Consider the following 25110-nt stretch of genomic DNA (forward strand, 5'->3'; position numbering starts at 1 on the left):
TCGATCAGATCGTTCCGCTGGCTCGACCAAGAATCGATCGATTCGATTCCGTTCGATTCGATTCCCGAGATAACGACGTAACGATAAAGACAAAGCGTGACAGTATCATACTTATTTGCCTTATTGCCAACTTCAGTGGCCAGTTCGCGCCAGTCTAGCTCACTCTCTCTCTTCATATTCTCTGTCTAGCTCTCTCTTTCCCTCTCTTCACATTCTCTGTCTAGCTCTCTCTTTCCCTCTCTTCACATTCTCTGTCTAGCTCTCTCTCTCTCTCCATGTTCTTTGTCTAGTTTTTTTTTCTCTCTCTCTCTCTCTCTTCATGCTCTTTATCTAGCTTTTTCTCTCTCTCTCTCTCTCTTCATATTCTCCGTCTATCTTTCTCACTCTTCACATTCTGTCTAGCTCACTCTCTTTCTCTCTCTTCATATTCGCCGTTCTCTCTCTCTTCATATTCTCTGTCTTGCTCACTCTCTCTTCATATTCTCTGTCTTGCTCACTCTCTCTTCACATTCGCCGTTCTCTCTCTCTCTTCATATTCTCCGTCTATCTTTCTCTCTCTTCACATTCTCTGTCTAACTCACTCTCTCTCTTTCTCTCTCTCTCTCTTCACATTCTCCGTCTAACTCTCTCTCTCTCTCTCTCTCTCTCTCTCTTTTCACATTCTCTGTCTAACTCACTCTCTCTCTCTCTCTCTCTTCACATTCTCTGTCTAACTCACTCTCTCTCTCTCTCTCTCTCTCTTCACATTCTCTGTCTAACTCTCTCTCTCTCTCTCTCTCTCTCTCTTCTCTCTCTCTCTCTCTCTCTCTCTCTCTCTCTCTCTTCACATTCTCTGTCTAACTCTCTCTCTCTCTCTCTCTCTCTCTCTCTCTTTTCACATTCTCTGTCTAACTCACTCTCTCTCTCTCTCTTCACATTCTCTGTCTAACTCTCTCTCTCTCTCTCTCTCTCTCTCCTTTCTCTCTCTCTCTCTCTCTCTCTCTCTTCACATTCTCTCTGTCTAACTCTCTCTCTCTCTCTCTTCACATTCTCTGTCTAACTCTCTCTTTTTCTCTCTTCACATTCTCTGCCTAACTCTCTCTTTCTCTCTCTCTTCACATACACCGTCTAGCTCTCTCTCTCTCTCTCTCTCTCTCTCTCTTCATATTCTCCGTCTAGCTCACTCTTTCTCTCTCTTCACATTCTCTGTCTAGCTCTCTCTCTCTCTCTTTTCACATTCTCCGTCTAGCTAGCTCTCTCTCTCTCTCTCTCTATATATATATTCTCCGTCTAGCTCACTTTTTCTCTCTCTTCACATTCTCTGTCTAGCTTTCTCTCTCTCTCTCTCTCTCGCCATACTGTTCTTGATTTCTCGGCCGGATGACTATATATACTGTTCTTGATTCGTTCCTCGGCGGTGGTTTTTAGTTCGCGACGGGGTGATTTGTCGTGGCGGGATCTGAGAAAAGGACGATTCGACTGGCAATCGCGTTTGATGCGCTTTTCTGCCGCAGATTTGGACTTGTGATGGGGCCATTGGCGTGGTTGCAGATGTGGAATAGGGCTACAGATCCCCCCCAGCCCCGCCATTTGATGATTGCCTTCTACTCCGCACTTGGATTCGTTCTGTTGAGGTTCTTCCTCGACACCTTCGTCTTCAAGGTTCGCAGTTTCACACTTCTTGACCCTGATTTTGTTGTTTTCATGCCGTTTTCGAAGGATTTGGAGTAGAATTGTTTTTTTTTGTTTCCTGATTCGATGTTGATTCCTCTTCTTTTGCATTTCTGAAACTGATTCTTATTTTGAGGATTTGTCTCTCCTGGATTGCGTTTTTCCTTGGCTTCTAGTAATGTATGGTGCGAAAAATATGATTCGGTGATAGCCGAATCAGAAGTTTTTAATGGCCGCTGCAATGGTGATCTTTTTACATCTATCAGAACTTTTGAAAGCGTTCTTTAGTCATTGTCAAATGTGGAATTTCTGTTATCATCTTCGTCAAAAAGTAAATTCAACGTTGCTTCGTTCTGGGAAAGAACTCCTGAAGAGGCTTTTTTTATCATAGTGAGCGTTAGTCTAAGTAGATATCAGTAATCTAATTATAAAATTAAATAAAGATAATGGTAAAACATGAAAAACGAAACTCAGTGCCTCAATGCGCTGCCGAGAAGTTCGAAGTTTCATGAAAAAAATCGTATTTGAGTCTTCGATGGATGACTGCTAACCTATTCAACAATCACCTCCCAGAAAATTCAATTTATTTTATCTGTTTTAAGTTCATCGCATTGCCTATTTTAACTTTAAAATGTTCTAGAGCTTTTAGATCGGAGTAGACCCATTAGACTGGTTGTTTCTACAACGATACTTCTCTAATCTTTTGGAATCAATGGCGTTTTTACTCATCTGGTGTTTCTTTTTACAGAGATTAGCCTTCTGGTTGTTATGCGGCAAGGCTACCTCAGTGAAGGATGAGGATAGTAAACGAGCAAAAATTGCCAAGTCCTCCGAGTCAATGTGGAAATTGACATACTACGTTTTGGTTCAATTATGGATTCTGATCATTATTTACCTTGAACCGTGGTCCAGAAATATAAAAGACTATTTCGAAGATTGGCCTTATCAAGAACTTAAGTGAGTTATCATATCACACTGTTCTTCTTTTTCACTATTTATATATTTGATCCACCAAAACCTAATAGTTGAAGGGGTATGTTTTTCTACGAGCCTAACATAATGAAATGATATATTTTGGTAAGTTATTGTGGATACTAGTTTTCTATCCTTAGTGCGTTGGATGTGTGCTAAAAAGGGTTTACTTTGTAATAGTTTTTTCTGGAAGAAAGATTTTCTTTATAATATTTTACCGCGAAGACCAAAGTTCCATCTGTAGCTCCATCTGTAGAAGCCGCTCTTCCCCTGAATTGCACCTCGTTTCTGTGCAACCATATGACCCACAACCCTGCCAAAGCATGGCCACCTTCTTCAGTTCCTCAGCCTCTGCAGTTCTGGACTCAGTCCCAGAAAGCCTGTTTAGAGGCCACCTCACCCTTGATAATGTCTGGCTTGCCCACACCGTGCGAGTAAATGAGCATTCAAAGAAAATATGGTTGCAGTCTTCCTCCCCATTTGAGCATATCATGCACTGTGAGGTTGCATCTAGATATAGTCTCTTGTGGAAGGCCTTTGTCATCAGCCTTCTTCTTGGTAGCAGCCATCCAAAAATCCTCACTTTCAGCAGGACCCTTTGTCGCCATATGAATCTGCATGCCTGGATTAATGATTCATCTTCCTCTCTCCCCTCCCGAATCTTCTTTTAGGCCTTTTGGACCGAGACAGGGCAATTTGTCCATTCCCAATTGTCTTGCTCCCCCTCTCGCGGTCTTAGCTGGATTAAGGATTGTTGTATGCCCATGAATTCAGACACCCGTTGGTCTGATAGGGCCCCATGTATGATCGGATTCCACATTCCATCCCAGCAGTCCTGGACCTGGGCGCTTTTGTGTCGTGTGAGTGCATACAATCGGGGGAAAGCCTCCTTCAGGATGGCCATCGGCGAACATGCATCCAGTTGCCTTGCCTGGCTGAGAACTTGTATGCTGACCCATTGCCTAGCCTGTCTGAGAAGAATCTTTGCACCAGTGGGAAGATCCATCTGAGCTGTTTCCAGGACGGTGACTTCCCTTGGAGCACCTTTGTCTTCTCCCCCCAACTGAGACACCTGCCATAACTGTCCCGCAGCAGACGGGTGACTAGGTCGTCCTGAGGTGTAATAAATTGAAAGAAAAGGATGAGATAGTGGACTGCAGAGAGAATTTCTGAGAATGTGGAGAAGAGACAGAAAAATTGGGGCAAAATGAACTGACTTTATTACTGAACTGATGCCCCTTTTATACAATTTTTTCTCAGAGAGAGAGAGAGAGGTTAATGCTTTTGTCCAACGGTCAAAAACTGACCGTTGGAAAAAGCTGCAGAAAAGATTCCTTTTTCAAAAAAGAACTTCCAACAGCTATATTTATAGCTGTCGGAGGCTGGGCCTGATATAAATCAGGCCCAGCATATATTAGGTCCTTAATGGACCTAATATATTCCCTAAATGGGCCCCTCACTATTGGGCCCTTAATGGGTCCTTAGTGGGCCGTTAATGGGCCCTTATTGGGCCTTTATTTAAATCCATTTTAGGTTAGTTTTTTCATTAGATCCCTAGGATTAGTCTATTACACGTACATGGCCTCAGGCCCATAAGTTAGTAAAATTAGTCCTAACTGGGCCGTGATGATCTAACACCCCCCCTCAAGTTGGGTATAGATGTTAATCATGCCCAACTTGGATACCAAGGCCTGGAACTGTGGTCCTGGGATCCCCTTCGTGAAAATGTCTGCAGTCTGCTCCAAGGTGGGAGTGTACTGTGGGATGATGAAGCCATCATCAATGCTCTGCTTGATGAAGTGTCTAGCCACTCGTGCGTGTTTGGTGCGTTCGTGCTGAACCGGGTTCTTGGCCATGGCGATGGCCGACTTGCTATCTGAAAAAAGAGTCATGCCTTGGTATAGATGTAGGTCTTGTAAGATGCCTTTCAACCACATGCCTTCACCCTTTTTTAAGGCTCGAAGCTCTGCTTCAGCACTTGAAAGGGAAACTTCTTTCTGCTTTTTACTGCGCCATGTAACAAGGTTACCTCCAATGAAGCTACAATAGCCGGATGTGGATCGACTGTCCTCGAAGGAACCTGCATAATCAGAGTCAGTAACAAGAACTACACTAGGCTCACCTCTTGATCGGAACAGTAGGCCTTGTCCAATAGAACCCTTGAGGTAGGACAGAATCCGATCTGCTGCTCCTTGATGTGACTCTCGTGGGTCGTTCATGAACTGGTTGAGGGAATTCATTGGAAAAGCTATGTCTGGCCTTGTGTGGTTCAGATAGAGCAACCTGTCAATGAGTCTTTGAAATGATGACTTGTCGATTGGGGCATCTTTGTCGTGCTGTTCTGCCTTTAACTTCACATTGACATCGACTGGAGTAGCTGATGGTCTGCAGTCCAATTTTCCTATTTCCTTTAGTAAATCCAGGATATACTTATGTTGAGTGAGTAAAATCCCCGATTTTGAATATGCAACTTCAATTCCTAGAAAATATATCAAAAGCCCTAAAACTTTGATGTCAAATGATGAGGAAAGATGCTTCTCAAGCCTCTGGACTTCTTCATGGTCATTTCCCGTGATAATGATGTCATCTACATACACTATTAAAACTGCTAATTTTCCCTCCTCACCATGCTTTATAAAGAGGGTGTGATCTCCCTCACTTTGGAGGTATCCAGCTGCGATCATGGCCTTTGAAAACTTACCAAACCAGGCCCTGGGAGACTGTTTAAGTCCATATAACGACTTTCTGAGATGGCATACATCCCCAACTCGTGGTGCCATGTATACCTCTTCCTCTAAGTCTCCATGTAAGAAAGCGTTCTTTACGTCGTACTGGTATAGTTTCCATCCGAGTATTGCTGCAAGGGAAATCAAAACTCTTACCGTATTTAGTTTGGCCACCGGGGCAAATGTCTCATTGTAATCAATACCATAGGACTGTGTGTATCCTTGAGCTACCAATCGGGCCTTGTACCTAGCAATTGATCCATCTGAGTGATGTTCGATAGTGAATACCCATCTGCTGCCTACTACCTTTTTTCCAGCCGGGAGTGGGCCCAACTCCCAAGTACAGTTCCTTTCTAGTGGTTCCATTTCTTCATCCATCGCTTTCTTCCACTCGGGGTAGGTCATAGCTTCTTTGACGCTCTTCGGGACCGATACTGTCATCAATGCTTGAACAACTCTATTACATTCTGGAGATATCTGAATGTACGAAACATAATTGCTTACTGGATAAAGTTTAGTTTTTGTGCACCTTCGCTCACCTTTGCTGATGGCAATGGACCACCCATTGTTACTTGGATGATCCTCAATAGCAGGGGATATTTCTTCACTTGGAACTTCCTCTGGTGTATGGGATTCCTCCTCAGTCGGACTTGCAGCTGTGCTTTCATCGGGTTCTTGTTCACTGTGTTCCGGTGATGGAATTCGGCTGGGCTCACCAACCTCAATGTCTGTCTCACTGGAGTCCAGATAGAGATCCGGCCTAACTGTTTCATCATGAAACATTCGAAACTCGGTAAATTTAACATCTGATGAAATGAAGAACCTTCTGGAGCTTGGGTGATAACACTTGTAGCCTTTCTGAGTGGTGGAGTATCCCAGAAACACACATTTCATGGCCCTATGGTCCAATTTTCCTGCATGATGTACGTGGACATACACTGTACAACCAAACACCTTGGCTGGCAGATTAGTTCTCAAAGAAACACTTGGAAATTCAGAAGATAAAAGGTCAATAGGTGCATAAAAATTCAATGTTTTTGATATTGTCCTATTAATCAGATGGGTGGCTGTTGCTACTGCTTCAGCCCAATAATTCTTAGGGCAATTTCCCTGGAATAGAAGTGCTCTGGCAGATGACATAATATGTCCAATTTTCCTCTCAGCAAGCCCATTTTGCTGAGGGGTATTCACACAGGATGACTGGTGAATTATTCCATTTGCTTCCATGTATTGATTAACTTCTCCACAGAAGTATTCCCTAGCATTATCGGATCTGAAGTTCTTAACCTTCTTACCAAACTGATTGTGAATCATTTCACAGAACAGAGTAATAACAGATGGGGCTTCAGCCTTAGATTTTAGTAGATATACCCACGTATATCTAGAAAAATCATCCACAAATAGGATGAACCACCGATGATGTGCCAAGCCGGATATGGAGCAAGGTCCCCATATGTCACTATGGACATATTCAAATGTAGAGAGGGCCCTATGATTCGTACTTGGATAGGGTGACCGTTTGTGTTTAGCGAATTGGCAACTTTCGCAATTAAGGTGCTCAAACGAAATTCCTTTAAATAATTGAGGATGTGAATGTTTCAAGATATGAAATGAGGGATGTCCTAGTCTCCTTTGGAGAAGGATGACCCGTTCTTCGCTTTGGGCAGCATAGGTCACCTTCTGTTCCCCATCTTCCCTTAGATCGTCTAGCAAGAGAAGCCCTCCTCTCCTGCTAACAGACGAAATCCTCTGCCCGGTGCCCTTTAGACAGAGAAAACATGAATCATAGTCTAAAATAAACCGCCACCCCGTATCATCTACCAACTGAATTAAAGACAGAAGATTTGCCTTTAATTCTGGTACATGTAACACTCCTTCCAATCTCTTTCCTTTAATCATGATAGTCCCTCTTCCTGCTACTTCTAAGATTCCCCCATTTGCAGTAAATACTTTAAGATCCTTTGTTTCAATCTCATAGGATTGAAACAGTGTCTTGAGAGGTGACATATGGTCTGTCGCCCCTGAATCTAAAACCCAAGATGCCGAAATTGACGTAGTATTCTTAAATGTAGTAAATGCAAAGTGCTTACCCGACTGTACCAATGATGTGGAGCTCATTTTCTGCAAAATCTTGCTTACTTCAGACTGTATCATCTTCTGGATTTCGCTTCCTGCCTCATTTCTTTTAGTAGAGAGAGGTTCCCCCCCTCACTAGCCACGTAGGCCTTCTTGTGCTGCCCTTGATTCCAGGTGCCTTTCCGTATCTGTTCTTCCTTCCACGCCAGCTTCCGGCAGTCCTTTTTGATGTGGCCGGTCTTCCTGCAATATCCACAGACTAGGTCTGAAGTATTACCTTCCTTCGGTGTCGCTTTCTGATGTTGGGGTGCCGGAGATGGCGCAGAGGTGTTCTGCGGCTCCTTCTTGGCTAGATGGGCTGCTGTAGTAGGGGTGGGGGCCTCACCATTTTTAGTGCCGAGTTTCTTCCGGCTCTCTGCTCCTTGAAGCTCAGAAATTGCCTCTGCCAATGTAGGGAATCGTTCCCTATGCAGCAGTTGACTCCGTTGAGTCTCATATTCCGGATTCAGACCCATCAGAAACTGAAGGGTTCTGAACTTGACTTCTCTAGTGTAAGAGGGTGAACTCTTATCACCTGTGGGCTAGAGGACATCCAGCTCTCTCCAAATGGCCTTCAGTCGTGCAGAATAGGTGGAGATCGTCAAGCTCCCTTGCTTTAGTGTACGTTCTTGTTCTCACAGATCATACACTTGAAAATCGCCGTGCATTTCTGTACACGACTTCTTAATTTCCTGCCATAGATCTCGAACGCAGCTGATCAGGAGATAATCATCTCGCTGTTCTTCCTCCATGTTCTTGATCATCCAATTCGTGATGAGAGTCTCTTCGGACTCCCAGACTTCACTGCGCGGATCTTCTTCTGCAGGCGCCTCATCAGACAAGTGTCTGCCCAGGTACATCGCCTTGAGGGTTCTCTCAGCGATCGTCACCCATTTTTGGCTGTTAAGGCCATTGTACTTCATGTCCAGATCGGGCAAAACAAGCCTGGTCTGGACTGGGCCGGTGACGAGGGCAGTAACTTGAGCATTTGGAGCTGTGGGAGTAGCCTTGGCTGCCAGAGAAGCCATGGATGAAAGCTCTTCCACTTCCTTTTCTGCTTTTGCCGCCATTCTGGTTCTGGTTTTGCCACCCATAATTTCCAAAAATAAGAGTAGATTCTCACCAAAAAGGAAGGGGCCTGCCTCTTGGATTAAGAGCAGGGAATTCCAGCTGCTGAAGATGCACTAACTCAGGGAGAAATCCTCTGAGAAAGCCACCCACAATTGATGTTCTGCTTCGTGACGGAAGACAGGGGAAGAAACTGCAAAGGAGCACTTGGATCAGGGAGATAACTCTCTCTGAGAAGCCTCCAACCACACTGCACTCTTGAATTCTGCTGAATTCAGGATTGGAAATACTCTGATACTATGTAATAAATTGAAAGAAAAGGATGAGATAGTGGACTGCAGAGAGAATTTCTGAGAATGTGGAGAAGAGACAGAAAAATTGGGGCAAAATGAACTGACTTTATTACTGAACTGATGCCCCTTTTATACAATTTTTTCTCAGAGAGAGAGAGAGAGGTTAATGCTTTTGTCCAACGGTCAAAAACTGACCGTTGGAAAAAGCTGCAGAAAAGATTCCTTTTTCAAAAAAGAACTTCCAACAGCTATATTTATAGCTGTCGGAGGCTGGGCCTGATATAAATCAGGCCCAGCATATATTAGGTCCTTAATGGACCTAATATATTCCCTAAATGGGCCCCTCACTATTGGGCCCTTAATGGGTCCTTAGTGGGCCGTTAATGGGCCCTTATTGGGCCTTTATTTAAATCCATTTTAGGTTAGTTTTTTCATTAGATCCCTAGGATTAGTCTATTACACGTACATGGCCTCAGGCCCATAAGTTAGTAAAATTAGCCCTAACTGGGCCGTGATGATCTAACATGAGGATTCATGAGCCTTTCCATCTATTTGGAGAGTAGAGCCATGTTCATGCGTTGTAGGTGTAGAACCCCCAAGCCCCCTTCTTTGGCGGGCCGACACACACTGTCGCATGCCACCAGTGTGTTTCCCCGGCTTTATTCTGACCCAGCTCCCCTCCAAAAGAAATTTCTCATCAGGCCTTCCAGTCTCTTCTGGATTCCCGCTGGCATCTTGCATACAGAGAGGTAGAATATTGGTATATCTGAGAGTAGTGCCCACAGTAATATGAACCCCCCACCCCCCGATAGCACTCTTGTTTTCCATCCCTCCAACTGCCTTTCCACCTTTTCAATAACTGGTTGCCAATCTGTTTTTGTCATCCTCTCCCCCGTCAGTGGTAGGCCCAAGAACGTCATTGGAAGCCTCCCCAATAGTTGTGCTTAGTATTTCCATTCATTGTGTCTCCTCGTCTGGGGATAGACCATTGCCCTAGAAAATAATAGGGATGTAAGGAACTGATGTTAGAGTTATTGAATTTACCCGAAACAGTGAACTTTGTTTGCTAAGAAGTTCAGAAATTGCTACCTTTGTGGCATTTTTTTATAAGAGTCAAAGGTGTGTTTGACCTCGCAGATCAAAGAGGGGTTCAAGGGTAATTTTCCATGAATCTGGACCAACATTTGTGGAGGATATCTATATGAGAACCATAGCATCCCTGAGTTTATTGTGGCTTTCCCTCTGGAGATTTGAGTGTGCTTTCGGGCTATTAAGTAAAGGATCTGTGCATGTGGTATATTGCATGATGCAGGTCTCTATTCCGAAGTGATTTGAGGGACAGAGGTAGAACTTTGGATAATACAACAAGAATCATGAAGACTGCAAAGCTACAATAGTGGCTAACTGCCAGAATTGGCGCCTAGAACTCTCTAAGGAGTGATAGAACCCACAGCGATAACTACCGCTGAATGACCTTGCTAGGCCCAAAATAGCTCTTCTGGATAGAATACTCCGCGATAGTTAGGATCGTTAGAATCGTTAGAATCAGACAGTTCGGCTCGACGAACACCCGGACGAAATATAAGAACTATAACCTTCAGACGATGCGAAATCCATAGAGAATAACAAAAGGAACAGGAACCCTCCAACAAGTCTGAGAGAATCAACTAGAAGAATGGATGGCTGCAGGCGAGACCGGATGGGCTCCCTCCTTGCAATGACGATGGAACGAGTCGAATCAACCCTTCTCCTCGAGAGAAACTCCTTGTAACAAACTCCTGATAGAATGCCTCCTTCTGCCTCTGCTGCTCCCACTTTATTCTCTTCTGCTCCTGGTAGTACTCATTCCGTTGGGCGCTCATACTCCACGGTGGCACGTGACGTGGCTACTCCCTTACGTTGTTTTTTTTTTATAAGTCCTGGGGAGGACTGTATCATTCCTGCCATCCCCAAAGATCACTTGGTCCCCAAGTGGAAAGCTAGGGAACTGGCGCTTGATGACGTCGACATCCTCCCACGTAGCCTCAAAATTTGGTAAGTTTTTCCACTTGACCAGAATTTGCATGCCATTCCGCATAAATGTGTAGGACAAAACATATTCCGGGAATACTGTGGATGTGTCGGGATTACTGATATCCGGGAATACCATGCAGCCTTCTAAATTGTCATTTGCTCCTTAAGATATCTTGAGGAGACTGAGGTTCCAGCAAATCCTGAGGTCTAAACTCCGGGTCAGCCTGAAGTACATACAGTCTATCTTGCCACATAATTTATAGTGTGAGTAACTTGTAGTTGGAATAAAACCAGTCGAGCGTCTTTAACCACTGCACTCCCAGGATTATGTGATAACGGCCAAGGTGAAGAGGTAAGAAATCTTGAATAATGTCCATACTCCGTAGATGAAGAGGAACGTTTAAGCAGACCCCTTGAGACGAACTTAGATACCCATCTCCCATCATAACGTCGAATTGAGGACCTGCATAGACCGGCAGGTTTAAGTGGGGAAGTATGGCTGAGTTGACGAAATTATGGGGGGCGCCCCCATCGATCAAATCCATCACTCGAACTCCACTGATCCTACCCCACATTTTAAGTGAACCAGTGGAAGGTATAGACCAGAAGCTGGTCTTAAATTTGCTTTGGCTAGGAATAATGCTCCTTGGGTAATAGGGTCTTCGTCTGTTTGCATAGGATCTTCATCCGGCTCTTCTGTGGGCAATGGGTAATTGTCACCATCTTGTACCAATATGAGGTTCAAATTTTTGCGACACGTCTGACCAGGAGTGAATCTGTCGTTACAGTAGTAGTAGAGGCCCTTATCCTTTCTTTGCTGGTACTCTGAGTCTGTGATCCTCAGGTTTTGCCGGTGGCTACTCCTTTCTGTAGATGGAGCGTAAATTTGTCCTTGAGTTGCTGAAGAGTGGCCTGTCCTGTGAGAAGAGGATTGCTTGGTGTAGCTTGAGTGGTTCTGAGGTGCCCGCACCGTAGGCGTGAAGCTAGTAGGTTGGCCTGTTCCCACTGGTGCAGTGTAGGACACATAAGGTGGAGGAGTCTGCTATGCCCGATATAAAATGCCCAGGTCTGATTCTGCACGCAAAGACAGGTCCATTATCTCTCTTAGCCCGTAGGGCCGATAACATAGAACTTCAGTCCGAATTTCGGCTCTTAGCCCTCTGAGGTAGACGCTTTCCTTAATTTCAGGAGCTATCATAGGTAATTGAATAATAATGGCTTCAAACTCCGAGCAGTAATCTTGTACCGAGCTCTCTTGCTGAATCTCAAGTAATTTCTGGTGCAGTACATGTGGAGACAATGCGTAGGGTCCGTCGAAGAAATCTTTGAAATCTGCCCAAGACATGCCTCGGCTGCTCCCATTTTATTCTCTTCTGCTCCTGGTAGTACTCATTCCATTGGGCGCTCATACTCCACGCTGGCACGTGACATGGCTACTCCCTTGCGTCGTTTGCTTTGATAAGTCCTGGGGAGGACTGTATCAGGGAGCTTCTCCCATGTCAGATCGGCCCCACTCCGTTGTGTCTCCCTTTTTGCCAAATTGTCTGGTTGCTTCTACATCTTCTCTCCTGCCCGCCTTAGAGGACTACATCAACATAAAGGAAAATTACCCTATACAAAGTAGAGAAATACCCCTGTCAAGGTTTCGGATGCGTTTTTCGTTGTTGGAGGCCCCCCTCCAAGAAAAGTTGTAAATGAAGTTTTTATTTTTTATTAGATAAAAATTTCTTGGGGGGGTGCATGAAAACTTTTCTTCATATTCTACTTGAAATCTTTTCTTCAAGTTTTTATTTTTTATTACACTATTTAGGCTTTTACTCAATTTGATGAAGACGAATGTTTTTGTATTTGTGAAACGTCTTTCTGTTGGATCTAGCGCTTACTATTCTGAAATAATCCATTTTTAAGTATTTATTTAGCAAATTACTGTCTTGCGTGAGGTTTCCGATTGTAGAGTTAAATGCTAATCGCTCACTGTAATGCTCATCTCAGGACTGTAAAATCAGCTATTTTTAGTTATAATTTTATTTTAAATTATCCATTTTCCTGGATGAAGAATGAAATGAAGATCTCTCATTTCTTAAACGAATGTTTGTTTTGAAAAAAAAAAGATCTCTCATTTTTGAATGCTTGTTTGTGCGTGGATCTTTCGGGGACCACAGTTCCATTTCATTTCTCTAATTGGTCGTGCTTGTATTTTTTGATATCTAGGTTCATGGTGAAGCTTTTCTACTTGTGCCAGTGTGGATTTTATATTTACAGCATCGCAGCTCTTCTTCTCTGGGAGACTCGGAGAAAAGACTTCTTCATAATGTTGTCGCATCACATAGTGACCACCGTCTTGATAGGATATTCATACTTTAGGGGGTATCGGCGTTTTACTTTGCACCTTTCTTTTTTGTGTGTGAACCTGTAATTGGCATTTTTCAGAAAAATTATCTTTCTTATAGATCTCTTCTCAAAAGATTTTTATCATCATTGACGTAAACGTCATCATCATTTGCCGATCATGTCAATCTCATTGTCATTGAAAGTGTATGACGATATCATCATCATCATCCACCACCCATGACATTGCCATCATCATCACCATACGTGGTTAGGATATGGATGACAATATCGTCATCGTCATCCTCGCTCTGTACAAATAATGAAAATGATGACGAGTTGTCATTCTCCTCTCTTCATTTGAAAGGGTTGACATAGAGAGTTGCATTTAGAGGGAAAAGCAATAGTATACAAAATAAATTGTCCTCTGTCGTCTTCATCTTGTCTTGGTCATTTATTTGCTTAAATGATGCCTCTTCCTTGTCAACCTCGCCGCGGATGAAGCACGATGACAATCTCTTCATCGTAAGCATTATCCAGGCAAAACAAATGACAAGGGCAATCATGAATCGTCATTGTTCTCTCGTGCATGTTCTCCATAAAAATGAACCTTAGATAAGATACCCCTTAATATAAATCATATCTCATATTATTGAGATTCACCTAAGGTTAACTATTCTTTGTTACTATGCAGCTATCTTGTCAATATCCCTTCTTCGATTACCACTAATCCATCAAAGATAATTCATCCAAGTAATGTCCATTAGCAGACTTTTTGGAGCTAGTACTACAGACTACCAGATTTTTTGGCGTCCATGAAATTTTTTCTTTTGATTTTTATTTGCCTCCAAAGTTTCTGATAGTGTTTTCGAAAATCGTACAGATTCTTCAGGATTGGGTGCATTGTTCTAGCCCTGCATGACACAAGCGATGTCTTTCTTGAAGCGGCCAAACTCTTTAAGTATTCAGAGAGAGAGATTGGGGCCAGCGTCTGCTTTGGCCTTTTTGCGCTCTCGTGGGTCCTTTTGAGGCTCATATTCTTCCCTTTCTGGATTATAAGGTCCTCCAGGTTTGTGAGATTCCATTTTCTGTACATTTTTCTTTCCTTTCCGTGTTGGGGTCAGTCATTTCTCTATCTGAAGCCCGTTGCTGGAAGAACAACAATGAGTTATCTGAATTTTTTTGAGTCAATTTTTTTCACGGGTTGTTCACCGACCTCAGGCAATCTTCTCCATTTTCTTGAAAAAATTACATCCTTTTTCAGTAGATAAATTATCATCAAATGGTTCTTTTTAAGATAACTTTTGAGCCGAAAAATGTAAATTATCCGATTATACACAAAAAAAATCAAATTGAAATTCTAAATGAAATGAACTGAATTAGAATGCAAGAAGAGTCTAGAGGCTTGTAAAAATCCATAGAAAACGGGGAGAAAGAATAGTCCGCATTATCGTCACATAGATCAGATTAGATGCTTTTTCCGGTAGATTGAATTTAGTGCCTAAGAAGTTCCAATTTTCTATGGCATATCCGTGAAAAGAGTATTCGATTCTTTTCCTAGAATTTCTATTTTCCATTTTTTTCGGAATTTTTTTTTTGAATAAGTGATTTAAGGTGGTCACCCGACAAAGAAAAAAAAAATTTTCTCGAAATTTTGTCCTGCCCAGGATAGTCTTTTTTTCTGGACTGAACGCTTTTAGTTCTTTACAACTTTTCTCCACCCCATTTCCTCAAATTTGTCACCCTTCCCTGTCATTCCATTTACTTAAAATTAGGTATTTTTCTGTAGAACCCTTTTCTCTTTCTTATTTCCTTATTTACCCTGCCTGACGATCTCTGTGGAAAATAACATCCTTCGTCTCAATTCTTTCCCTGTGGGTTCTTTTTTTTTCTCAGCTACTACTCCCTGAAGGATTTGTCAAAATCGGAAGACTTCAAATTCATCTATTATACGTTCAACACTATGCTCATCACGCTTCTCGTATTTCATATATACTGGTGGGTCCTCATAAACTCGATGATAATAAGGCAACTGAAGAACCGGGGCAAGGTTGGAGAAGACGTCCGATCTGGTAAGTGACTGGATCGTCAAACACCTCTTGTCCTTTTTAGATTAAGGCAAACATTCATCCCTGATTCTAAACTAAGAACATGACCTCTATTATTGTTATTTCCCTCTCTAACTCTGTTCATGTTATTAAAAAAAGAGGACATTCATCTCTCTCGTTCTACCTGTTCATTATGGCCGTTTTCATGTTCATTTTTTTTAGAAAATAGGCGCTCATCTTCATATTTATTTATATTTTTATACCTGGGAAAGAAAGTTCAATGCTACATACATCTGATGAACGGCTCATGCTAGTAAAAAGATTATTGTGCAGTAGCCAAATAAGCTGAATTGTTGATCTCGGTGGGTTTGACTATTAGAGAGAAGTGATCTATTGGATAATCATAGAACCTTTCTTGGATTTATCTGTTCTTCTGTCTTCTCCGCGCTGACTGTTTGGTCCTCCATTGGCCCAGATTCCGAAGACGAAGAGTGATTCGATGGCGTTGGAGCCCAGTTCTAGTATCTAGACAGGAGCCGCGATTAGTCTCTGGTATACGACCAGGTGATCTGCGCAATCAAAAATCTATATTTTAGGCGTTAGATTCTTTATTATATGATGATGGTGGTGATGCTGGTGGTGGTGGATATTATCCGGTCTAGATGGTCATGTAAATTAGTTCCTGTATTTTTTTTTTCAAGTATTCTCTGATTTTCCGGCATTGGTCTTTATCATTATTCGAGAAAACAATTGATGATATTGCCCACTTCCTAGATCAAGAACACGTTGAAAGTTCCATATATAATAAATATAGGAATGTGTGCAGTCAGAAGTTTGGTCTGGTTCACATCGTTTTAAGGTAAGATGGCTCGTGGAATTGTGCAATTTTACAATACAAACCCAATTTTTTAATTTTTATTTATGAGAAAAAAGAGAATAGTTCATTAAATAAGTGATTGACGGATATGTAGGGTTTGAAGGTCCCAGTCCGATACAGGTTTTTAGCAAGGAACTAAACCATATTCTAAAGTTAATAAAAGAACAAAAGAAGAAAGGAAGATAAAAGAAGAAAAGGAGAATAATAAAAAAGGAAGATGAAAAGAAGAAAAAGAGGAGAACAAGAAAGGAAGATGAAAAGACAAATGAAACAAGAAGAGAAGGAAAGAAAAGAGAATGATAAAGAAGAGAGGAAGAAAAAAAGAGAAGAATAAAGATGATAAAGAAAAGAAAAAAATAAGAAAACAAAAATGAAGAAGAATAAAAGAGGAATGACCCGGGGCTGAGAGTGCGAGTGGGAGGGGAAGCAATTCACAATTAGACACCTACCTCTAATAGCGATTATGCAAGGGCAAATCACAATTAGACAGGTCGCAAAACAATGTTAAATAATAGGCTAAGCCGAAAGTTCTACAAGAGGTGGGTCCAAGAAATAATAAATAGAATGAAAATAGGAGAAAAATTGGACAGATGACAGTTTTACAGCAAGATCCCAAACCCATCAACCATCCATTCACCCACAGAAAATTTTTACCTCAAATGGACAAACTCAAGCCACCAATCCTGCCATGCTTAAGAAGCCAAACCAACATCAATGGAGACATCTTCAAGTAGAAGAGGAAGCTCCACTTGTAGCTGGTTTTGCCACATAAATCTGCTTCACCTTGACAGAACTGTAGCTCTTGTCAGACATAGATGACTGATTCTTCCCCTGTTGCAGACCCTGCCGTCTATACCACTCCCCGCCATTTGCCTGGGTATACGGTTGGTGCGCTGCGGCCACTGCCACAGCCGGAGGCGGCGGCTTAAAACCCTGGACCTTGATTGTAGAACTCACATTTGCCATCTGGCCAGCTCCAAGAGAGGAAGAAGGCCCATTGACTACTGTCGACAAGTCCCCGGCTGAGCTCCGGACCGTGGCGCCACCGCCACCTCCACCGGGCCCTTTGAGGACGCCGCTCCTGGCGGGCGAAGAATAAGCGCCTGAATGGTTGACCGACGTGGAGTTGGCGGCCGTTTGGGCGGCTTCCACTAGGTCCCGCTCGTCGGGGAACTGAGGAGAAGGCTTTGTGGGGAACTTCATGGCCTTGTTGACTGGCCCCGAGGGTTGAGGCTCGTGGAGGAAGCCGGCAGAGGCAGTGCTCGCGACTGGATTGAATTGCGGGGTTGACTGGTCAATCTGATAATGGGTTGGTGGCGGCACCGCCAAGGGGACCGAGTGGGGTAGCGGCGCTGCTGCCGCCAAGTGTGACCACCGGGCTTGGACTTGAATGTCTCCTGGTGGCTGCCCAAGCCAATCCACAGACAAAACGTTAGATGTATGAATGTCAACGAAAAGTTTATTCAAAGTGATTTTCAAGATTGGAGCATGTAAGATCATTTTGATCTGAGCAGATTGAAAGGAGCAATGATGAAAAATGAAAGCCGATTAATGCAAAATTAGGATTTACCCTAAATCGAGAAATGATTGAGCTCCCTGATTAAGATGAACTTTAATGCACTAAGAAAAAAGTTCAAAGACCTTAAGAAAAAACTGAAAGGCATCAAAGGTTGGAAAAGACCGAATCCATCGGTGATCAAATACTTCAACTTTTTCCAATAACAAAAAAAATCCTCCTATGGAATTTTTGAAACATTAGGAACAAAAAATCCACAAAAAAGTCTGCATACCTGGAAAGGAGACATGTCGAACATGGTCAACGGAGACGCCATGGGCAAGAGAGGGGATGCTCCTCTTTGTTGAGTAGAGGCCCCGGTTGTTCCACCATCGCCAGGCCCACCACTAACACTAACATTAACATTACCATTAATGCTGCCATTAGCTGAACCAGGGCTGTGCTTCCAGTCAGGCTGCTTTCCAGAGGGAATATAAGTGGCCCCCATAAACCCAAGCCCAAGCTGCCCGAGCTGCCCGAACTGCCCAACTGGGGTGAAATGGTTGTAAACAAGCATGTGAGGCTGGGCCTGGACTCCAGGGATCCCCAAGGGTGGGCTTATGAATGGGCCCGTGAAGCCTGCGGGCGGCCCGTAGAAGGAATCCACCCCAGAGTGGCAAGCGGGCCACGGCCCGAGATGGGTGGGCCCGGCTCTCTGCATCTGCTGGGCTTGGCCCCTGGGGGACTCATCATTGGGCCCACCAAACGCAAAGATGGGCCCACCCATTATTGGGTTCATTTCATAGCAGGGGTAGTGAGATGGTGGGCCACCTGGGAAGCATGATATCATTGGTCCCGAATTGCTCTGCGTGCTGCGGAGAGGCGGCCAGAGTGAGAGCGTAGGAGTTTCCACTGACAAATCTGCAGGGAGTGCCACGGTCAATGGTTCTTCTGCTGCCGACTGGCGGCTGCCTACCCTTTGACTCCCTGCCAATGACAAATCCGAACGTTATATTTGACACCCATAATGATGATTTGATGACCCATGAGAATGATTCATGGGCATCTATCTCTCCATGATGATATTGAGTTATCAATACAGCTTAAGATACCCATGAAATTTTCTAAAAGTTAAAGCAACAATCATCTAGATATTTGAGACTTCCAGTACAGTCATCTGCAGTATTGATAACAATAACGATAACGGTATTGATAATGGATATCGATATCATTCAAGAAATGGTATACCATGAACTGAAGAAAGAGCTTGAAAAATAAAAAGTAACCTTGAAAGTCTTGAGCATTAGAAATGCTGTTGTTGTCTCCCAGCTCGTTACCAACGATTTCATCATTGCTGATGGCAGCGACTGCAACAGCGGAAGCAGCAGCCTCAGCTTCTGCCTCGGGATCGTCCAAAATGATGGACGACTCCTTGCGCAGTTTCTCTTTCTCAATAAAAATGGAGGAAGATTCCTCTGAGGTGGACATTCTAGAGACGGCTCGGCTGAGGGGATGAAGAATCTTTGCTGATGTCACAGCACCTGAAATTCAATAGAATGTCTGATGAACTGATTGGATATTGTTTTTTGTGGAAAAAAATGGGGAGGAATCTTTGCTCACCAAATTGAATTCTTTCCCCAGGAAACACAGAACTGAGAGAGGTAGCTGAGGAAGAATACGTCTTTTCGTGTGGTTTATTTGATGCTTCGGATAGCTTTTCCGGCTCTATGGCGATAGAGGCGGCATGCCCATCGTTGACTCCACTATCAGACGTCGTCAATATGTTGATCTAATCAGAGTAAAATGAGTCATAGGCCAAATTATGGACAATTATATAAATAAATGAAAATGGACACCCAGTCAGAGGTGGTAACTGACTTTATTCAATATGCTATTATTGATTCTATGATTACCAAATAAAATAACAAGACAAATACACCAAAAAAAATTCATGACCAGGAAATCAAAAATGGAAAACCGATTTAAATACGCAACATTATATTTCTTCCAGATTGGACTGGATGAAATAGAAAAGTACTGTTGAAATCCAATATTAATTGATCAACACCATCATAATTAGTACCTTTCGTTCAATAAGTGTTTCATTCCATGGACCAAGTGCCAAAGGGATCCCATCTGCAGCAACATCCTTCTCGAACCCTAAACCTGATGTGAGTTTGGTTCCTCCAGACGCAATCCTATCAAAACTTAATCCAGGTGAGGACTTTTCTAGGGTTTTAATTTTAAAAAACAAAAGAAAGTTCCTTACGTTGCAATGCGGGATGATCTGTCATCACTGTCCCCGTTGATAGATGGTGTGCCAATCGGAGCAAGAGGCTGAGTTACAGTGACATTGGGTGTCGATAGATCAAATGAAGACCTCGAGGTAATCACTGCAGAAATAACGCCTGGGCCTCTTTCCATACTTCGACCCGATAATCCATTCTTATTTGAATAAGATGGGATAGGGCTGCGAGGCCTTCGGGGCACCTGTGAAGAAAGAAGGGGACCCGTTAAAAAGAAAAAACTCAAGAACCACTTGAATGGGGTTCAGGTTAAATTCTGTACCTTCAGAACCCTTGATTTCGCCTTGTTTTGCTTCTCCCTCTGTTCTCGTCGATCGTTCAACATCTGCCGTTTAGATCTCACCTCGATGAAGTCGTCTTCATCACTCGGCACTTCAATTCCAGGTTGTTTGAAAATACGAATGATTCCACTCTGCACAGGAGGATCGATATCCTCTTCAATGCTCTCATATCTTTTATTTCTCTTTGGAATAAGTTCCTTGCTCGGAGATTTGACCGTCTTGCTTTCAGAGACAAGGGCTGGCATGTTTGGCTTGTTCACAAAAGCATCTCTTTTCAGTCCATTCTTAAATGGAACGGTGATTCTTGTTCTTCCATTAAAGCTTTGTTTCTCTCCGAGATTGACCAACTCCTTCGGTCTGAAGTCACCCCCCCGTCTACCATTATTTGAGAACCTTCTCTGGAAACTATTGAGTTGAGAAAGATCTTCAGGCTCTGGAAGCAGTGGTTTAGAGCTAGAGGAACTCTTCACCTTATAAACGTATCTCTTTCCCCTACCACCATTTGAGTTCATAAATCGCGTACCTCTGGATGGTTTTTCGTCAGTGCCTAACAGAGAAGTAACCTGATCTGATTTTTGATTCGTTGAATCTCTTCTATTGATGCGAGCTTGCCGGACATTCAAACCCACTTGCTCACATTCATTTTTCTTTTCCTCTGGGCATTGGTCCTTGGTGGAAACATCAGGTTTTTTGCCCTCAGAAGCATCAAACACAGATGAGGTGGTGAGGTTTTCTTGACTATCAGCTTGACCAATGATTGCGGGGGACTTCTGGTCCACCGTTATTTTGTTGTGCGTTAGGGAGTAATGGGCAGGGGGAAGAGTGGGATGAACCATAGGCAGCAAACCCTGAGGAAGAGAAGAGTACCCTAATTGACCAAATTGGTAGAAAGGTGACTGAGAAGAGTGCACTTGAGGAAGAGGAAGTGGCATCTGAATAGAGCCAATCTGAATGGCAGGAACTGGGGGTGGTATGAGAGAAGGTCCAGAAAAGAGTCCAAACTGTAGCTTTAGAGGGACTTCATTGGGCTGACAGGGAAGGGAAGAAACTGAATTTATGGAAGGACTAGAAATCAAAGGCTCAGGGTTCATATCATTCACCGCATTCTCTGCAACAGTTTCTTGATTTCCAAGATCCTTCTGGGATGACTCAGGGATTTCTCCTTCATTGCTATCACAGAGTTTGTCTTCAAGAGCTATTGGAATCTGGTCAGCATGTTCCTCAGCAGAGACGATATTCTCATCATCTCCATCATGGGCTTCATCCTCTTCCCTGTAGCCGTTTTCTTCTTCATACTCTTCCTGGTCTTGAACTTCTCCGTTTTCAATGTCCCACTCATCATCCTCACCAGACTCTATTGCTGAAGGAGGATGCCCAATGTCAGAGAACACAAGCAATTCCTTGGATTCATCCAAATCTTCATGGGAGAGTTGTGTGGGAGAGCTGGGAGGGCTTGTCATTGAAAGAGAGGACTGAGAGGCGCATCGTGGGCTGGTTTTCTCTTCATTCTGAAGAGAAATTTCCAATTTCTCCAACTGGGGAACAATTACCGCCTCTGGCATTTTATTCTGATACCCATTCTCAAACCTTGCTTGCATGCTTGGACCTTCAATTTTTCCGTTTTGATGTTCTGCATCATTGGTAGCTCTGAATGGGCGCCTCTGCGTTAACGAAAACGGAGGAGGGGGAACTCGAGGCTGTCTGAGGGAGTACCGGGACCTCCCGAAAGAAGAAACTCCATCCATTTCAGCATCTTGCAATGAAGAGTAGGTAGAGTGCAGCTGCTCATCAGATGAACGCGACTGTCTCCAACCCAATTCGCCATCACTTTGAAGGAATTCGTTTTCACTTCCCGAATAACGAAAATCATCCAAAAACTTCTCATTTTCAGGCCTTACCCCTTTCAGAGGAGAGCTGGCACGTGCAGATGTAGAGCTACCAAAGTATTCTTCTCTGGGAAATCCTCTTCCAGGGCCAAATGCATCCTGTTTAGGGTTTTTGGAATTGTTCTCAAAATTTTGGGGAGAAGGCATTGAAGTATTTGAACTCGAATCTTTCCTCCATGAATAACTGGGTCTTCCTTTTTCGGCAAAGAACAGATTATTACCTTCTTTAAATGATTGAGTTCTGGAGACTGCATCAATATTTCTGCTCACAGCAGCAAAATCCGAATTCTTTTGACTGAGATCATGAGTCAACTGCCTGTCACCAGAAACTGAAGGACTTCGTTCAACAACTTTAGCTGCAGTTTCAGCCTGCCTCCGCGCAATTCGTGCTTCAAGTTCAAGAAGTTTCTCCCTTGCTGCCTCTTTCCTCCTTTCTTCCTCCATTAAAATCCTCTTCTTTTCCTCCTCTCTCGCGATCCTCTGCTCTTCAGCTTTCTTAGATGCCTCCAATCTCGCCTGCTCCTCTCTTTCTGCAGCTTCCCTCGCTTCCTCTTCAAGTTTCTTCCTCTTCTCTTCTTCCTCTCTGGCAAGCCTTTCTCTCTCTTCTTCTTCCTTGCGAGCCATCTCAATAGCTCTACTCTGTTCTTCAAGCACCCTTTGTCTTTCCATTTCCTGCAACTGCTGAACTCTCTGGAGCTCAACCTCGAAAGATTCCCTCACTGGATCGTAAAAATCTGAGGGCTTCAAAGTATCTTTTTTCCGCTTGAAGATCTTCATGTTTATATCCACAGACAAACCTCCCAAGGAAGAGCCCTTGATATCAAACAGAGTATCATCGACACCTGGTTTAATGCCATCTGAGATTATGCGTCGATCACGAGAATTAGGTCCAGGAGAGAAGGGTGCTTTCGGAGAGTGCAGGTTCTGAGAAACATTTACTCGGCTTCGATTAGCATAACTATCAGTGTAGCGGCCCGACAACGGCGAAGTTACAGCTCTTCTATTCTGCCAAGATTCCTGGTAACCATTCCTCTGGACAGGGGATTTCGCATAGTTAGAGCTTTCCTTGCTCATCTCTCTGCCAACACTGAGATTCTGCCTGGTGGCGCCGCCTCTGTCGGACAAAGATTCTGCTGCTGGGTCTCTGCCATATGAGTCTGTTCTCAAGAAATCCCGAGAATTTCCGGAGAAAACATCGGCTCTCCGATCCCTCTCTTGAAACCCAGTGCCAGTATCCCGTTCATCATCAGCCCAATCAGACTTGTGCTTCAAATTCACTGCCGGCAGAGAAAGCAGATCTGACAAGGAATCATCCTTCTTCTGGGAGTAATCCTTTGGAGTCGAACCCGCGACAGAAGGCCGAGATGTCGGCCGCATAACAACGGGCTCTTCGTTCTCCACTTTGGGCTTCACCTTCTGATTAGTCACATCTCTTTGCTTTTTGGAAGCCTCAAAAGTGGCAAGCAGAGAGGGAAAATCCTCACCTCTAAGAGCAGGACCGCTTAAATTTCTCTCTTGCAACACAGCAGCAGAAGCAGTAGAAACCCTGTTCTCAGATGAAGCAGACTTTGGGGGAATTAAGAGTCTCTGCCCACTGAATTTCCCAATTTGGGCAGAATCTTCTTGAAATCGATTCGGACCTTGAACTGATGTTCTTGTCCAGCCCATGGCCTGAGATCCATGGCCATGCCCCAGGCCGGAGCTGCCGCTTCCGGCGGCCCGGCCTGAGGCGGCGGAGACGTCGAAGCGCTCGTGTTCTTTCCTCAGAGAGGGCAGATTCAAGGGGGGTGGAACCGCAAGCTTCGGCCCGTTCTTCTGCCCCGAAGAGAGCGAGCTCCGAGGCCGAGATAGAACCGCCATTCCGCCGCTGTTGCCACCGCCCGTGCCGCTGCCGCCGCCGCTCCTCGGCCGGGGGCCATTTCCAAAGGAATTCGAAGGCGGGCCGGCGTAGCCCGGCGACGACGAAGGGCGGCCGTACGACTTGTTCAAGTTGACAGAGACGAACTTGCCCTGGCTGGCCATGGACGACCCCGGGCGGAGGAGGCAGCCCTAGATTCCCAACACAGCATATGAAGAACACAAAACCCTAGAGCTTCGATCGCCCCTCCTCTCCCCCTGCCAAACACCCGCGCCGACGAGAACCATCAACACAACAGATCAAACACCGCAATCTCGCACGAATTAGGGGTTTCCCCGCGAACCCAGAAGATCCAATCGCAAGAAATTCACAGCCCGCCGGGGGAAAAGGCTCAGTTTCGCGGAATCAACACCGACCCGGAAAGAAAAATCTCGGCTTTAGGATGGGGATGAAATTAAAGGGATTAGGGTTTCGACCCAGATGATCTTTACGAGCGAAGAACACATCGGATCGGAGAGATTAACACAAGAGGGGTTAGAAACTTACCTCAATCTGTGCCCAGAGAGCCGGACAGTGGAAGAACTGCAGGATCGGTGCGAGAATGCCCTAGAGAGAGAGAGAGAGAGCAGTTTCTCTCTCTTCACTGGTGCGCATCCATTCTCATCAAATGCCCAACACCGCTTTGTAGTACACCTCGCCGAAATGGCCACGTCATCACATATCGCACGTGCCGCACGTGGGAAACTCAAGATCGAGTGTCCATGTCGTTTGAAGTAACTGATGAATGAAAGTCTGGAGAGTATTTTATAGCATTCGCTTGGGATATTTCTGGGGCATTTTTTTTTAAAATTGTGGCATTTAATCATGACATATTTTAAGTTATTTTTTGGTTGATAATTTTCATTCGGAGGCTTTCAATGTTAAACCTCATAAAAATGTGTATTTTTGTCTCCCTTGATTATTATTTAGTTAATGAAAGTCTGGACAATATTTTATAACACTAGCCTTGGGATATTTTGGGAGCCTGTTTTTTTGTGATTAGGATTGATGTGGTTTTTTCAATTATGGCATTTAATTACGACATATTTTAAGTTATTTTATGTTCGAAAATTTTCATTCATAGACTTTCAATGTTAAACCTCATAAAAAATCTCTTGATTCTTATTTGGTGGTTTTGTTTGTCTTTTAGAACGC

General features: G+C 43.8%; 2 protein-coding genes across 2 annotated transcripts; one reads left to right on the plus strand and one right to left on the minus strand.

The window, feature by feature from the left end:
• Positions 1–1107: 1107 nt before the first annotated feature.
• LOH2 (LAG1 homolog 2) lies at positions 1108–15979 on the plus strand. The gene is made up of 6 exons (XM_078576470.1): positions 1108–1641; positions 2399–2607; positions 13049–13204; positions 14049–14234; positions 15062–15237; positions 15689–15979. The coding sequence occupies exons 1-6, from the start codon at positions 1507–1509 to the stop codon at positions 15706–15708; spliced, it is 882 nt and encodes a 293-aa protein (XP_078432596.1). The 5' UTR covers positions 1108–1506; the 3' UTR covers positions 15709–15979.
• A 600-nt stretch (positions 15980–16579) lies between these two features.
• On the minus strand, positions 16580–24607 carry LOC144704178 (uncharacterized). Its single transcript, XM_078576469.1, has 8 exons — positions 24463–24607; positions 20154–24173; positions 19855–20075; positions 19669–19783; positions 19206–19374; positions 18872–19126; positions 17881–18572; positions 16580–17494 (listed from the first exon to the last, which is right to left on the minus strand). The coding sequence occupies exons 2-8, from the start codon at positions 24078–24080 to the stop codon at positions 16817–16819; spliced, it is 6057 nt and encodes a 2018-aa protein (XP_078432595.1). The 5' UTR covers positions 24081–24173; positions 24463–24607; the 3' UTR covers positions 16580–16816.
• Between the last annotated feature and the right edge of the window lie 503 nt (positions 24608–25110).

Source organism: Wolffia australiana, chromosome 6, assembly GCF_029677425.1.
Source record: "Wolffia australiana isolate 7733 chromosome 6, ASM2967742v1".
NCBI lineage: Eukaryota > Viridiplantae > Streptophyta > Magnoliopsida > Alismatales > Araceae > Wolffia > Wolffia australiana.

What these genes read in the sequence shown, in the direction of transcription:
- LOH2 (XM_078576470.1), top strand. Translation starts at nt 1,507, where the DNA reads ATGGGGCCATTGGCGTGGTTGCAGATGTGGAATAGGGCTACAGATCCC. An exon ending in GGATATTCATACTTTAGGGG is followed by an intron (nt 13,205 to 14,048) that starts GTATCGGCGTTT and finishes AAAATCGTACAG; the next exon opens with ATTCTTCAGGATTGGGTGCA. An exon ending in TGGAGAAGACGTCCGATCTG is followed by an intron (nt 15,238 to 15,688) that starts GTAAGTGACTGG and finishes CCATTGGCCCAG; the next exon opens with ATTCCGAAGACGAAGAGTGA.
- LOC144704178 (XM_078576469.1), bottom strand. Translation starts at nt 24,080, where the DNA reads ATGGCCAGCCAGGGCAAGTTCGTCTCTGTCAACTTGAACAAGTCGTAC. An exon ending in AGATCATCCCGCATTGCAAC is followed by an intron (nt 19,784 to 19,854) that starts GTAAGGAACTTT and finishes AAGTTTTGATAG; the next exon opens with GATTGCGTCTGGAGGAACCA. An exon ending in TGGGGAAAGAATTCAATTTG is followed by an intron (nt 19,127 to 19,205) that starts GTGAGCAAAGAT and finishes ATTGAATTTCAG; the next exon opens with GTGCTGTGACATCAGCAAAG.